Source organism: Benincasa hispida, chromosome 11, assembly GCF_027475165.1.
Source record: "Benincasa hispida cultivar pf3 chromosome 11, pf3_genome.v1.1, whole genome shotgun sequence".
NCBI lineage: Eukaryota > Viridiplantae > Streptophyta > Magnoliopsida > Cucurbitales > Cucurbitaceae > Benincasa > Benincasa hispida.
Genome location: NC_143488.1, coordinates 48,228,585 through 48,245,383, shown reverse-complemented (window position 1 = coordinate 48,245,383; position 16,799 = coordinate 48,228,585). Strand labels below are relative to the sequence as shown.

The following is a 16,799-nucleotide window of genomic DNA, read 5'->3' as shown; positions in this document are numbered from 1 at the left end:
TATTCAACAAGTTTTGGAAGGAATTCCAGGGGGACCTTATGAAAATTTAGAAATACGATCTTTTGATAGAGGAAGGTCTCCGGAATGATAATTAAACAGACTCAATAATAATATTAAGAAGGCAAGGTCGAGGGTTCAAAGTTCGACGAAGGTTGAAGGTTCAAAATTCGACCTATCTAGGTCGAATTTCAACCCTCGACTTATTTAAAAAAAAAAAAAAACAATAATATTCTTACAAATAGTTTGAAAACAACAATATTTTTCTAAATAGTTTTTAAAAGGACAATATCCTTTTAATTTTCCCCTTCAACCTATCTAAGGTGGGCTTACCATGCAACCCTTCAGTAAGATAGTCATATTAATACACTAAGCCTAAAAACAACATTGGCATATGGCTTGTTTCAAGAAAAACAGTAGAAAAAATAAAAAAAATAAATAAAAGAAAGCTGAATATGTCCCTGTAGAGGCAATGATATTCTTTTGTGCCTCTTCACTTTTCACTACAAAAAGCTAATCAAGCCAATCTCTTTACAAAATCTAACTTGAAGGATTTGAAGATCCCCACACAAAGCAATTTAAGGGAAATGCACCAAATTTTGTGTTTTTAAAAGGGTCCCATATGTATAAATTGCTAGATATTTTTTTTTCATAAAAAATTAACTATAAAATGATTGTTGATAAGGTTTAACATTAAATCAATCATGGTTATTCCTTGAAAGTAGATTATAAAATTCACTTTACAAAGTTTGAATTTTATTCTTTTTTGTAATATTCATAATTAAAGGAGTGTAATATTTCTCATCCAATAATTAAATTCATGAGTTTTAATTGGTAATAATTTAGTCTCTATATTTTTAAATTTATAACAATTTAATCTCTAAACTTTAATAAGTAATAATTTAATCCTTGCATTTTATAATTTGTAGCAATTTAGCTTAATTGTAAAAATTTTCGTCAAAATTAAATGATAATTTTTATTACATAAGGACTCCACTTTATAACTTATAAATAAATTTAATTTTCGATGAATTTATTAAATCATATTAGTATTTTTTTTTCAACCAAGTGGGAGTGGGGGATTGGTTGACTTGTCAAAGTTTGCTGTTGTGTTCAATAACAGCAAATCGTTGAGTCGGTATGATATCACATAAACTTTTGGGTAAAATAAATGCAAGAGGGAAATTTAATAGTAAATTCTCAATATATCAATCATCCCCCAATATATAATATAAATGTATTGGCTCCTAAAACTTTTTATAAATTGATAGTCATTTTGGTGCATGTCATTTTTTTTCCATCAATTCTCCTACTCACGCAAATAATTATTTTTTAAAAATTCTTTTCAAAATTCATTAACCATAATAAAAAAACGTTAAAAAAAATTTTTGATTTTGAATTTTAATTTTTGAAAATTAAGTGTATAAGATACAAGTTCCACCTCTAACTTTCATACTTTGTAATCTATTTTTAACCTATGTTTTCAAAACTTGAGTCAAATTTTGAAAATTTAAAAATATAGGTCTCGTTTGATAATTATTTGTTCTTTTTTTTGTTTTTGACAATTAAATCTATAGACAATACTTCTACCTTCAAATTTCTTTCGTAGTTAGTTACTACCAAGCCAAATTTTAAAAACTAGAAAAATAACTTTTAAAAATTTGTTTTTGTTTTTTAAATTTAACTAATAACTTAATCATTGTACTTTAGAAAGATACAAATCATTGCAAGAAATGAAAATGAAATTGGCTTAATTTTCAAAAACCAAAAGCAAAAAAATGAAATAGTTACCAAATCTTTAGTTTTAAAAATTTTATTTTTGTTTTTAAAAGTCGGCTAATATTTTAACTTTTGTACTTAAAATATGCATGCCATCCTAAGAATTGGAGAGAAAATAAGTTTAATTTTTGGAAAAAGTTAATAAATAATAAGATTGATAGTTGAGAGATTACAATTATTTATTAAAAAAACCCCGAGAAAATCTATTATTATTTATAGTAAATAAGAAAATAAAGATATCCATGTTGTAACTACAAGAATGGACCAACAAAACCATGAGACGATAAAGAAAATATTAAATAAAATATAAATTAATTAACAAAAAAAATAGAATCAGCTTTCTTCCAACTCTTGTTTTAAGACTCCACCTTCCTAAAAAATTTCCTTATCCTCAAAAAGGTCATCAAGGTTTGTGCATGTGCCACAGTCACAAACCTGCAAGATTGTAATTATCATCTTCACCAGGGCTATTTTGGTAATCTACCCACCTGCATTGAAACCAAATTGCCACTGTCCCACTTTCCCCTCCTTCCCTCCTTCTCCTACATAACAATGGCTGCCATGGCAGATCTTACTCACTCATCACAACCACTTCTCTCTCATTCATTCACAACAAAAAACCCTCAGCATTATGACAATGTTATTGTTGAGAATCTTACTTGTTGTCTTCTTCCTCTTCGCTGCTGTCGACGCTTGCTCGCCGTCGGACAGAGCGGCGCTTCTTTCATTCAAGGCGGCGTTGAAGGAGCCGTACTTAGGAATCTTCAATTCATGGACTGGAGATTCCTGTTGCGGCGGCTGGTACGGCGTTAGCTGTGATCCTGAAACTCTTAAGGTCACTGACATTAGCCTCCGCGGCGAGTCTGAGGATCCGATCTTCGAGAAGGCAGGAAGAACTGGGTACATGACCGGCTCGATTTCTCCCGACATTTGTAAGCTCGATAGGCTTACGATCCTTGTCATTGCTGATTGGAAAGGAATCTCCGGCGAGATTCCGAAATGCTTAACCAAACTCAGCCATCTCCGAGTTCTCGACCTGGTTGGAAACAAAATCAGCGGCGAAATTCCTTCGGATATCGGAAACCTAAACCGCCTCACCGTGCTTAACCTCGCGGAAAATGCGATTTCCGGTACTATACCAGCATCGATCGTCAATATCGGCGGTCTAAAGCATCTGGATCTCAGGAACAATCAAATCTCCGGTGAAATTCCATCCGATTTCGGGAAATTAGAGATGCTAAGTCGAGCGCTCCTTAGCCGGAACCAACTCAGCGGATCGATTCCGGCTTCGGTTACGAGAATGGCCCGGCTGGCGGATTTGGATTTGTCGATGAACGGCATCTCCGGGTTCATTCCGGTGAATATCGGGAACATGCCGGTTCTATCTACTTTAAACCTGGATAGTAACAGAATCTCAGGACAAATACCTCCAACTCTGATCAGCAATGGTGGATTAGGGATTCTGAATTTGAGCCGAAACGGTCTGGAAGGGCAGATTCCGGACGTTTTCTGCCCGGATTCATACTTCATGGCGCTCGACTTGTCGTTCAATGCTTTGAAAGGTCCGATACCAAACTCATTGTCGTCAGCCAAATACGTTGGGCATTTGGATCTAAGCCATAACCATCTTTGCGGGTCAATACCCATCGGGTCGCCGTTTGATCACCTTGAAGCGTCGTCGTTTACCAATAATGACTGTCTCTGTGGGAACCCGTTAAGGACCTGTTGAGAAAACCGGTCGCGTTAGCCGGAATGGATGGGTCCGGTCCGAGGCGTTGGGGTTGTTTATATTTTTAAAAAAAAAAAAAAAAAAAAAACTGTGATAATAAAATACTTTTGTGTGGATTTTTAGTGAATAGGGGTGTTTTACTATTTTAAATTGTTATTATTATTTTTTTTCTTTTTTTCTTTTCTTTTTTTTATCAAATGCAATCTGAATCTTAGAAATAATTAAATTTAGTGCTTTTTTTTTTCTTTTTTTTCTGTTAAGGATTGAGAATGTTACTTTTTCATATAAAATTGGAGGAGGCCGCATTGCACGTGAAAAGGTGAAAGGTCACGTGTTTTATCTCTTTTCTTTTTTTCAAGGAAAAAAATATTCTCCCTCAGGAAGAGCTTTTCTCCTCTGTTGTCCAACATTAAAAAATAAAGGAAAATATAAAATTTGGACCTTACTTATATAAGTATTTCAATTTTAACTATCGATTTAGATCAGCTAATTCACATATTCATTTTTTAAAAAAATGTAAAATTTTTCATAAACCCATTAATTTAAATAGAATAAAATTTTACACAAAATAAATTGGACCAATAACATTCCCAAAATTGATCAGTTTCAAAAAAGAAAATAGTTTAATTTTCAAAAAAGAAAATAGTTTAATGACTTTTTCTCTAAAAAAAAGCTAATTAATTAAAAAAATATGAAAAGAAAAAAAATAAGATTCCAAATGTAATCTAATCCAAGTTTAGAGAGAAAAAAAAAACTGTTGTGAAATGTACAACTTCAATGCATTGCAATAATTCTTCATTTGCGAATTAAGACTCAGAGTGACAGAGAAAGGAATATTCGTTCATTAAGTAGAGAGAGAAAGAGAGTATTAGCATTAATTAGCTTTCTATGGGCGTATGAGAGACATTACTCACATAATATAATAAATGATGTAATTTATCACTAATTAAGTGAACATGATTGTTGTTATTATTATTTTTGGAACAAAATGAACATTATTTGTTATGGATATTTAATGATTATTTAATATAATTTTATAAAATATTAATTGACAACAAATAACAATATGCTAAATGCTAATTTATTGTTTAGCCCATTTTTAGTTTAACAGAACTATTAAAAAAAGTTTCCTCATCAAATTTGTACATTATTTTTTTTTTTAGATATATTGAACCTTCAATCTCTAAAAAAAATGCCATGTTAATTATCGTTGAGTTAAACTCATTTTGAAAAATTTGTGCATTATTTATCTATTGTTTCATGTTTCTGCAGCACATCAATTTCCATAAATAATAAAAGTATAATGTAAACTTTTAGTTTTGTAATTCATAATTTAAAGTTTAGAAAAGTTGTGTCAAAGTGAATATAATTTAACAATAATTGACATTCCTTATTTTAAGGTCAAATGATGTATTCCTATTTGTATTTGAAAAAAAAAATTAACTACCAACTACTTGAGGTTATATCCAAATTAGTCGCTTAACTTTATAATTTAAATATTACAATTGGGGAAACTTTTTAGTGCTGTCCCGGTACGTCATATCAATATATTTTTAAAAATGGAATGTGCTCTATTTATCTTAATACAAAGTTTATCAATATTTATGAAAATAAATTTGTAATATAAATAAAGGAGTATAATACTCTTCTGATACAATAAATTTTTCTGGAATTGTGGAGATGGGAAGGTTTCTAGCATATTGAATTGTTAAAAAATAGATAGCACTTTAATGGGTTGAAATAAATTAAAGTGCATAAGTTGGAACTTGGAATGGAGGCAGCTGTCAGTGTCCTACAACATTAATGGACATTGATGGGTTTTGTGTTAAAATAAAAACAAATAAAAATGAATAAATTATAGGTTTAAATATAATTTTAATCTCTTATTTTAAAGCATTATATTTTGATTTTTATATTTTCAATTGTCAAAATTTCTTCTTGTACCGTCATACCTTTAATTAACCATAAATTTAGTCATTTGACAAATAGTAATAATATTAATAATAATAATTTTCATGAAAGAAAAAAAAAAAACAGAAATATAATTTTCAGATTTTATTTAGGAAATGTCAATGCATACTATTTTTAGTTTTTTATTATTATTATTATTTATAGATTCAATAGATTAACCACAATAACTAAATGTAAAATCTAGTTAAAGCACATAAAATTAATTTAGATAATTAAAAGTACAAAAATTAAACTAAAATAAAATCTAAAATACAGGACCAAAGTTATATTATAGTAATGTGAAAAAATTGTTAGAGATTGTTTGAAGCATTGAATTGAGATAGGATGTTTAGAGTTCATATTATATATTTGTGTTTGGGATGATTATTTGGTTCGAGTTTATATATTTGTGTTTGAGGTGCATAGTTGAGTTCATATGTCTGGTGTATCTAGTTCAACTTTTTGAACCCAAAATAATCGACTTTTATGATTACTATTTTTATTTTGAAAATTTTTTATTCAATAATTCTACTTATTTTTGTTTGAATAAAATATAGATTGCAACTTTTTTTGTTTTAATTTTTAAAGTTTTTCTTTCTTTCTTTTTTGGGTAATGAACGAAAATTAACTAATTACATTTCTTGTAGAAATATGGTTAAATAAAATGAGAAACCAAAGAGAAATCAAAACTTTTGATTTCTAATTTTTCTTCATGAATTTCATTATTATCTTCTTTTTCTTCTTCTTCGGGTTGTTTACTCTATCATGAATTTTCAAAATTGAATCTCCCTCATCATCTTAGTAGCCAATGTTATGTCACCACATTTACTCAGACAATTTTGCTTTCAATTTCTCCAAATTTGGATGATTATTGGAGAATAAATCTTTATTTTCACTAATTATTGCTAGAAAATGTTGCAAAAAAAAAAAAAAAAAAATCATTCTATGAATTTTTTTTTGTTATATGTTACATATTTTTCAACTACATTTTAAATTTTTTTAACACTCACTTGATATGTGAATTCAATTAAATAAAAATATAGTTTACAATTTTTTACATATAAATATTACACTTAATGTAGAAAAAAAATACTATTATTTATATAATCAACAACTCTATAATATACTTTAATAGTCATTTATAATAGTTGAAAGTGGTTGTCGAAGTTGATTATCGAAGATGATTTTCGATGGAGTTTGTAGGTGGAGGTGGTTGTCGGAGCTTGAAGTTAGTCGCATGAAGGTGGTATTGGAGTTGGTTGTCGGAGGTAGTTTTTCGAGTTTGGAGCTGGTCGCATGAAGGTGGTCGTCGAAGATGATTTTCATCAGAGTTTGTAGTCAGAGGCGGTTGTTGGATCCCGAAGTTGGTCATATGAAGGTGGTATTAGAGTTGGTTTTCAGAATTTGTCGTCGGAGGTGGTTGTCAAAACCCTGAATTGTCTCAGAGTTGCTCGCTTGAAAGTGGTCATCGAAGGTGATTTTCATCGAAATTTGTAGTTGGAGTGTACGAAGGGGATTGTCAGAGTTGGTCATCATAGTTTGTTGTCAAAAGTGGTTGTCGGAGCCTAAAACTAGTTGTCGAAATTGGTCGCGCAAAAGTAATTGTCGGAGTTGGTCGCACGAAGGTAGTCGTCGAAGTTGGGTCACCAAAGTTGTCGAAGTCTAGAGTTAGTTGTCAAAATTGTCATTGAACGTGATTGTTGGAACTCGGAGTTAGTTATCAGGGTTATCATCAGAGGTGGTGGTTGAAGCTCGAAATTGTCATCGGAGGTAGTTATCGGAGCCTGAAGTTAGTCACAAAGTTGTCATTGATAGTCACCGATAGTAAACAATGGGTGGAGCCATTAAAAATATTGGAAGAATGGAGAGTTGGGTGAGTTCATAAAATATACCAACTCAACTCAACTCATGTTGATGAGCCAAACACCCCTTAATAACAAATAAGGCCCTCAAACTAAAATCGTCAGCCAATATTAATCGTTGAAAAAAGAAAAAAAAAAGTTACATTTTTAGTCCCTTAAATTTGGTTTAGATTTTTTAGTCCCTTAGATTTGGTTTAGATTGAATTTGGTAGCATCTCAAAATCAATTTTTTCGTCAATCACTCACAGAAAACTACGAAGGAACGCCTATAATTTTGATTGTAATTTCATAATTATTAAACTAAAGATTTTTTTTTTTTTTTTTTTTTAATTTCCCTCTTCTCTTACTTTTTCTTCCATCTTCCTTTTTCCATTCAAACCAGTCGTCGAAAAAAATAAAATGAAACAAACTCCCTCCTCCCCATTCTGGAACAAGAGAAAAACCTCCTTTGTTCTGGCAAGTGAGCTCCTGGAATGAGCAACGAGCCGAAAAGGGAGAAGGGAATAAGGGAAAATGGAGAAAAATTTTGTGGTCGATGACGACGACTGGCGATGTCTAGTCTTAATGGAAGGAAGAATATGGAAGTAGAAAGGAGAAAGAAGATGGAAATCGCTAGATCTAAGTTTAATAATTAGAAATTTTATTTAAATTTCAAGGGTAAAGTTGTTCAGTTTGAAAACTCATTGACTAGATACAAACTAAACCAAACTTCAAGAACTGGCAGGATAATTCATCATCAGTGATCATTTTTCTACATCAGAATGGTGGTCTGTCAGAATCAACAACAACATCATGAAACATGAATCATTGACAGAATAAATCACACGAGAATTAATACAAAACTCATTAATTGTGGAAACAAACAATTTTTCTCTTACGTTGCAAAGAAGACAAAACCTCAAGTCAAAACTGGATCAGTGAGCTAAAAACATACAAAAATTTGGGCTGGTTTTGGCAAAGCTAATCTAGTCCTCTTCGTCAATGACCTTGGTACCCAAGCCCTTCAATCCCTCTGCAGGTACCTCTGCCACAGTTATCAAGGAATAGAACTCCTCCTTGGCATCTTCCTCGTCATTTCGCTTTCGTGCGATACGGACACGAACCCTCCGAGGCACACTCCTAATTCCACGACTCCATATATTCTTGTTAAGTTTCACGTCCACTCTAACATCAGTGGTACCCATAGCCTTCTGAGCAAACTTTCTGAGCTCTTTGATGGCCTTCGGTGCTTTCTTCTTGAATGTGCTGCATAAGAGTATCGAGAATAAAGAGTCACTAAAAGCATCCAAGAAACAGAAGGTATCTAACAAGATGGGAAATAAAGGAAATTGGAATCGAAAACTAATTCCAAGGCAATAAAGTTCCAAAAATCAAAAGAGATTGAAGCTGAGCATGTTATACTCGTAAATGGCAATACCATCATCGGGAACAAGATATCTTTCTAGAACTTACACTTCTTTCCCAGTAAACAAGAACAATATTGAAAGGATGAAGTTCAGTCACAAATTCTAAGCCATTAATGATGTCACTCAAACTAGAGACTGGTTAAATTGGACAATCAGATTATGATTAATAACAACATATTAATCCCTTCAGCGACATCTGATAAAATAGGAACGATTAATGACAACATAATGTGAGACTAAAGTTGGATGCCATGAGAAACAAACCAAGGAAAGGAATACAGGGACGGAAGCTGGCACCAAATCGGAAACATATCTATTGAATGAACCAGAGAGAAACACAAAGTGAAATAAGCATGCTGATAAAGTAATGTAACTAATCGATTTACCAGTGATATGTTGAGGATCAACATCCACAGGTTAAGAAACAACAGCACAAAAGTGCTAACTAAAAAGCACGGACATGGATGCGATGACATGATCAATTTCTAAAGTAGGACGTTGAAACATTGGGAGACACTTTTTTTAAAAAAATAAAATGAGTATATATTGATATATAAATGTTTTTCTATAGAAAAAAACATGTAAATTTAATATAAAACAAAGTATACTTCATTAAAAACATACAAAGTTACATCAATTCACGATATTTGAAAGCTTAAAAGGTTTAGTTGGTTACGACTGGAGGAAAAGATGTTATCTTAAAATTTTAGGCTTGACTAATATACAAGGATTCAGTCTATTTGAAAATCTCTGTTTTCCCCATAATTTTTAGGTTAAATATTTTTAAGAGTTGTGTTTGAGCCATGTCCACACATGTCTACAATTAGAAAAGGGAAAATATTAATAATTCAGACACATTTTTTTAGCGATGTCAGGTACCAAACATGTTCGGACATATCCATGTTCAACAAGTGTCCGTGTTTCCTAGAGTTCCAGATATCTCTCTCTTTTTCTTTATTGATATTTGTGAGTGTCCATGCTAGCTTGTGTGTACCTTAACTATTCTCAAAAGATGAGTGCATAAACCCTCCTACATTTGGTTCCCAAACGAAACTATAGAATATTCAATCCTAGAAAGACGGCTACCATGGCTTAAATCCATTACCTCTTTATTATTCTCAAGGAGCTTATTGACCACTAAGTCAAATCCATGGTGGTTAAGTATATTCCAACAATGACAGAGTTACTCATACGGATACTTTTCTAGGACCATAAAATTGAAGATATAGGCCTTAATGAAAGATGAGAACCATGCGTAGGCCAGACGCCCTGGGAGAAGGAATAATAACATATTAACATGTAATCACATCAATTGTTCGCTAGGAACCAATACTCTATCATGGAAAGAAAATAACAGTTCCAATGACACCAAACTCTTCTAGCTGAACTCATATATAACTTCCTAACTTGCAAGCAATCTAAACAATTTGTCACTTAAACAACACAACCCATCAACAGAAGATTCAATTCAAAGATAATCAAATTAGATAATTGTACGTTATTTCAAAACATCATTTTTATATATGACGGCATGAGACCCTAACAATGGGCTCCTTCGAGTTAAACTTTGAAATTAAACTAAATCACAGAAGGAACAAACTCAGGCCGATGAAACAAGCTACAACTAAATCCACTACTAAGAACATGACGAGCCAAATAAAGGAGCCCGAAAAGTGAACTTGAATTGAAACATCTTCATGTGTACTTTTCACCAGATCTAAACCAGCAAATCTAAGAGAAAGAGTAAGAGTTACCATCCGTGCAGGCGCTTGTGGAGATTGACGGTGTACTCCCTCGTGACGACCTCACTTTTTCTTGCCTTAGCCGACTTATCCGCCATTTTTGCTCCCGGCCCTGCAAACCTCTCTGCCGCTGAAGATGAAACCCTAGCAAACACAACGACGACGACCGTGACTGACTTATATAAATTAAGGACTTTTAACAAAAATTACTAAAATATATATATATATTTTTTCCTATGTTCTATAATCTTAAGAGTGTTTGGATTCGGCCAAAAATAACATACCTTAATTAGAAATGTTATTTTGTAGTAGTATCCATTCATCTATTGAACTGAACTTTCAATTTTCAATTTTATTAAACTTAGATAGTACTAGGGCACAACATGTTGTAAAGATTCTCGAAGATAAAGATGTATGTTGTTTTTTTACTATGGTTAAGGATGAATTTTGAAATATCCTTTAGTTGCTCATGCTATGAATATGCTTTTAGAGGTTTCAGTAGCTACTACTTCTTCTAACATTGAGGCTGATTTTGAAGGTGAATTAGAAGTTTTTAGACATTAATAATATATCTTCTGCATTGTCTTTAAAGAAGGACTTATTTGTTAGTGAAGAAATTTTGTTGAAGTCGTTTCAGCTCATATCTAAAGAATAATTTTGAGTTTAGAATTTTGAGGTCAAATTCAAAATATGTTGAGTTGGAATGTATTCAAGATGATTGCCAATAGTTTGCTAGAGCATCACACTATAAAAGTAGTGAATTGAGGATGATTAGGAAGTATATTGGTGAACATAATTGCTCTTTAATGGTTCGTTCTTCTCACAGGCAAGCATCTTCACAGTTTTATTAGTCATTGTATGGTTGAAAATTTTGGATATACTTATGATCATTTAATACCAAAATATTTTATACATCATATGCGAATGAAGTATGAGGTGGTTGTTAGTTATTATAAAGCTTGGAGGGCAAAATAATCCATTATGAAGATGTTGAAAGGAGATGCCGATGATTCTTATGCCTTGATTCCCAAGTTCTTTTTGAAGTTAAAAGAAATGAATCTATGTTTGTTTTTTTCATTTACTTTTCTATGTCATCGATCAATTTTATAGTAATCAATTAGTAATCACTTGACTGATATACCTATTAATTAGTATATCAGTAAACAGCTTGTACCCATATTAAGTGCTTTATTTTTCTCATTTTTTTAGGTTCATTTACGGAATATGAATTAGATTTAAATGGTCATTTTAAATATTGCTTCATGGCTATAGGGTCACCAAATGAAGGTTGGACGTACTGTAGACCAAATATCTATGTTAATGGGACATTTTTAAAGTGTAAGTTTGCTGGAACGTTATTGACTGCCTCAACGTTGGATAGTAATAATAATATTTTTCCTCTTGCTTTCAGTATAGTAGATTCATAAAATAATGCCTCTTGGAAGTGGTTTTTTGAAAAGTTAAAAGTTTGTTTCAGAGACCATGAGGGATTAGTTATTGTATCTAATAGACATATAATAATTTCAAAATATGTTTTAAAGGTGTTTCTATTGGCTCAATATTGTGATTGTATGAAACATCTCTTGAACAATTTGAGACATTCATTCAAAGATTCTACAATATAAAAAAAATTTCGTCAGTGTGCAAAATCGTATACAATAGATGATTTTGAGTTGCATATGAGATGGATGGAGTCAATATACTCATCTATTAGAGAATATCTTAGGAATGTTGGGTTTGAGAGATGGACCCGTGTCTACTCTAAGTAAAGAATATATCAAATGATGACAACTAATAGTTCCGAAAGTTTGAATTTAGAGTTGAAAAATGTTAGAAATTTACTCGTTTCTTCATTGCTTGATGCAATCCGAGAGTTACTTCAACAATGGTTTTATGATAGAAGTAAATCAACATCCACTTTGAAGAGTATTTTGACTAGTTGGGCTAAAGAAGTGATAAGAAATTTAGCTGATGAATTACGGAGTTTCATAGTAAATAATTACTATTTGATTTCTGTTTGATTATTGCATCGTTATCTTATAGTGATTATTGTCAGGTTGATATTGGATTTCCATATTATATTGACTGTATTGAACTTTATTAATCAGTTATGAGTTATTTTCTTTTATTTGCATGCTTATATTACTTATTTTGATTTTATAATTTTTAAAGATTAATCCTATTGAAGATTTTGAATATCAAGTACTTGATGGAGATAAAATCTTTTTGGTAAAATTAGATTGTAATAGTTGCACTTGTCATGTTTGGGGTTTGGAAAAAGTACCATGCAGTCATGCTCTTGTTGTTATTCGTACCCTTGATTTAAATCCTTATTCTCTTGTCTCAAAGTATTATTTTGCTAGCACATTGGCATCAATTTATAATAGTATTGTTCACTCTATTGGTAACTATAATGAATGTAGTATTGTAGCGGTGAATGACACTATATTGCCTCCAATTGTTAAACATCCAGCAAGAAGACCTCAAAAGCAAAGGATCCCTTCAATTGATAAATTGGGAAAGCGCAAGAAGCGTAGCCGTTGTAAGCGTAGTGGTTATAATAAAAAAAAATGTAAAAATAAACCTATTTGAATGATCATATGGTAGACATCAAAGATAGCTTTATATATGTTTTCATTTGAGTATATTTTTTCTTATTTGAGTAAGAACGGTGTGTTGTTTTGATAGGTTCAGTACAACGGTGTACAACAATATATTAGTGGATTGATTTTGCATCTTTGGTTAGTATATGAAATATTAATGATATTGCTATTATCCTTTGAGTGAAACTCAAATTCTTGTACAATATTAAAGTTATATATATGCAAATCATGCACTCTTAAATACATTCACATTAAAAGATAATTAGATGATAATATTACAAAGATTAAAAGGTAATCATATGGCAATCAGAACAAAATTAGATAACCGTCAGAAACTATTAACTAATTGATAAAAATATAAGACAGGGTGTAAAAATCCACCTATTTGAATGATCATATTGTGGGCATCAAATAAACTACTAACCAAACGACAAAAATACAAGACAACATGTAAAAATTCACCTATTTGAATGGTCATATTATGGGCATCAAAGATAACTTTAATATTTGTTTTCATTTAAGAACAATATATTAGTCAATTGATTTTGCACCTCTTTTAGTATATGAATGATGTTGTTAAAATCAAATTCTCTACACCATATTAAAGTTATATATATGCAAGTTAGGTACTCTTGAATACATTCATATTAAAAGTTAATCAGATGGTAATCAGAACGAAATCAAATAATTATCAAATTCTATTAACTAATTGATAAAACTACAAGACAATCATATGGTAACATGTTGCTGAACATTGCTAATAAGTGGAAAAATTAAAGTAAAAGACTAACATCAAAGTCTAATATCAAATTGGATAGATTTTTTTATTTTCGGTAAAACCTATTATTTCCTGAAGGCTTTACAATTCATGTCACTATCAATCAAAACATATGTTCTAACATCAAAGATTAACATATCAAATTTTAACATTAGATGACAACGTTGTTCAACTCAAACCTAACATCAACTAGTTATCAACAAAAGACATAACATGTTTTCAACAAAAGACAAATTGTAACATCGAAATCTACAAAGTTCTCAAAAAAAAAAAAAAGTCTCATTAATAATTGTGTATGTGTTTTGTTTCTTTCTTGGAGATTTATGTTTCTTTGGTATTTCCAAATCAACAACCTTGAGAGTTGATTTCACTTTTCTTTTTGGTCGTTCATTCTCCACTTTAGGGTTATCTTGAGAAGATTTTCTCGTCTGCACTCTATTCTCAACAACCTAAAGAAAAAGAGTGAATTAGAAATAAGTATATGAATAGTAATCGAATAGCAATTTAGAAATAAGTATGAATAGTAATCGTCTGCACTCTATTCTTTCTTGGAGATTTGTGCTTCTTTGGTATTTCAAAATCAATAGCCTTAGGAGTTGATTTCACTTTTCTTTTTGGTCGTTCATTCTCCACTTTAGGGTTATCTTGAGAATATTTTCTCGTCTACACTCTATTCTCAACAACCTAAAGAAAAAGAGTGAATTAGAAATAAGTATATGAATAGTAATCGAATAGCACTTTGATAGAAATCGTGTGGTAATCAAATAACAATTATAATAAAAACAATGTTAACGATTTTCTGCCTTTGTCATGTTTTTTCTTTCACCCTTTCTCTTCATTTCCTTCTTTTGTTGTCTCTAACTCGTGGGTTTCATGTTCTCCAACCTATTACAACACACACACACACACACACACACAAAAAAAAATAAAAAAATTGATAACCATGTGTGGAAAAAATAAAGGTAATCAGAAGGCTATTAGATCATAAAATAGGTGATGAGACAATAAATTAATGAAGATGATCATGAAGAAAATAGTGCTACCGGGTTTTTGGATTGTAATCAAAGTCAATCGGATGAGAATCATATATCAATTAGAAGATAGTCGGAAACAACTTAATTTGGAATAGCAATATCACCTAGTTAATGTTGACAAATTCATCAATTAATCTCAAAAGTTCTTCCAATTCTTCTCCATCTTTTTTCTCTTATCATTCCTCTTGTTCTCTATGTTTCTGTCCTTCATTATCTTCTTGTTCTTCTCTTTCTTGTATTCCAATTTATTTTTCTTAGTCATTCTCATCTTGTTCTCGTCCTTGTTCTTTTTCTTTTTCTTGGTGTTCTACCCCCTTTTGTCCCTCTTCTTCTTCAGCAATCTAAACAAAAATTAAAAGGTATCAATAAGTTAATATACTTAGTTCCAAAATGTATTAGTAAGCTAATAAAATAAAATAATTACCTCTTTATCCTCCAAACGATGCACATTCATCTCATCTTCAATTATTTCAAGACTTTTTATAGGAGGATTATTTGGATAGATTGAATCTTGAGATAGCTTATCCAAGTTGTTTCTTGGAGGTAATCTTTCATTGATAATTTATACGATGGAGTTTAGTAATCCCAACGTTTCATATGTAACTTTTATCAATCTAGTATCTTCCTTCTTTAAAAAGACCAAATCCTTTTTTACTTGCCTCATTTCAATTGTTACAAAGGCTTCTTTCCTTGAACCCTCTCTTGATTGTTCATTCAAGTGTTCTTCATCATCATCCAAGTCTATTGTCCTTTTATATGCCCATTTTTCTTCAATTACGTCAAATGGTTCCTTCTTAAAATGTTGGTAGTAATTTAAACGTAATTCAAAATCAGATGGATTAAAAGGGACAACAGTAAACTGCATAAAATGAATATAATATATAATTAGATGGTAATCTATAATTGAAAAACATATAATCAAATGGTAATCTATAGTAGATATAATTACATCACTAGATTTGAAGATGTGCTCCTAGAAGTAGTTCCAATCATGCTTTTTTGTTGATTTCCATCTCAACATCCTTGAGTATTTTTCATTAATTTGTGTTACAATTCCAACACTTTGTTCAAAGAGTTTTGAGATGATTTCATATACCTAACACATCAAAAATTGGGGGAAACCTTGTAATGTAAAGTTTAAGCTTTCACATCGTGCAACCTTTCGAAAGAATTCCACAGCCAAATTGAAAACTAACCTACCCCAAGGAAAGTTATTTAAAGTTTCTTCATCCTCCAACATCTGAACTTCTTTCCAATCAACTTTAGTATGTATACTTAGATAACATTCTAAGTTTGCAAGCTTAACCCTTGATTCATCATCTAAATGGCCTACTTGAAAAAAAAAGCTAATATGCTATTTCTGTCAACTGCATTTGCGTTATTAAAAACAAAATCTCTCATTAGATGTTTATTTTCTTTATTGGACATTTCTAAAGATTTTGGAAATGGACTACAATTAAGACCAGTTATCAAAGAAAATTATACCATTGAAAGTCTAACTTTGAAAATGAAACAACAACTATTCATTTGTGCTATCTTTTTCAAAGAATTTTGATATGAGATGAACCAACAATTGCCCTTGAAATTTGTTGAATTGAAATGGGCCTCTTTTAAAATTTTCCATTTGGGTTGATGTTACGTTCTTGTTTAGACTTTCAATAATTTCAAATTTAGATTAGTAATGAACTTGAGTCCAAGTGAATGAATTTCCTGTTAGTGTATGAACCTGAGTGAATTAGTATGTAATCAAACAATATTCAACATGCAACAAAATACAATATATGCTTTTTGCTTTTCTTTGACTTTTTATCCTTTTTTTGTTTTGAAGATTCCCCCTTCTCAAATTTTCTGGGTCGTTTTTTTATGCTTTTTTTAATCTTTCTTGATCTTCACATTTATTTGAGAAAAAAATATATGAC

The 16,799-nt window shown here is 31.0% G+C and overlaps 2 protein-coding genes across 2 annotated transcripts; one reads left to right on the top strand and one right to left on the bottom strand.

Annotated features, from left to right (window-relative positions):
• The first annotated feature begins 2,128 nt into the window (after positions 1-2,128).
• On the top strand, positions 2,129-3,735 carry LOC120092184 (uncharacterized). The gene has a single exon (XM_039050417.2). The coding sequence runs from the start codon at positions 2,408-2,410 to the stop codon at positions 3,503-3,505; it is 1,098 nt and encodes a 365-aa protein (XP_038906345.1). The 5' UTR covers positions 2,129-2,407; the 3' UTR covers positions 3,506-3,735.
• Positions 3,736-8,026: 4,291 nt separating this feature from the next.
• On the bottom strand, positions 8,027-10,741 carry LOC120090018 (large ribosomal subunit protein eL31). The gene is made up of 2 exons (XM_039047497.2): positions 10,478-10,741; positions 8,027-8,562 (listed from the first exon to the last, which is right to left on the bottom strand). The coding sequence occupies exons 1-2, from the start codon at positions 10,561-10,563 to the stop codon at positions 8,283-8,285; spliced, it is 366 nt and encodes a 121-aa protein (XP_038903425.1). The 5' UTR covers positions 10,564-10,741; the 3' UTR covers positions 8,027-8,282.
• Between the last annotated feature and the right edge of the window lie 6,058 nt (positions 10,742-16,799).

What these genes read in the sequence shown, in the direction of transcription:
- LOC120090018 (XM_039047497.2), bottom strand. Translation starts at nt 10,563, where the DNA reads ATGGCGGATAAGTCGGCTAAGGCAAGAAAAAGTGAGGTCGTCACGAGG. An exon ending in CACAAGCGCCTGCACGGATG is followed by an intron (nt 8,563 to 10,477) that starts GTAACTCTTACT and finishes ACTCTTATGCAG; the next exon opens with CACATTCAAGAAGAAAGCAC.
- LOC120092184 (XM_039050417.2), top strand. Translation starts at nt 2,408, where the DNA reads ATGACAATGTTATTGTTGAGAATCTTACTTGTTGTCTTCTTCCTCTTC.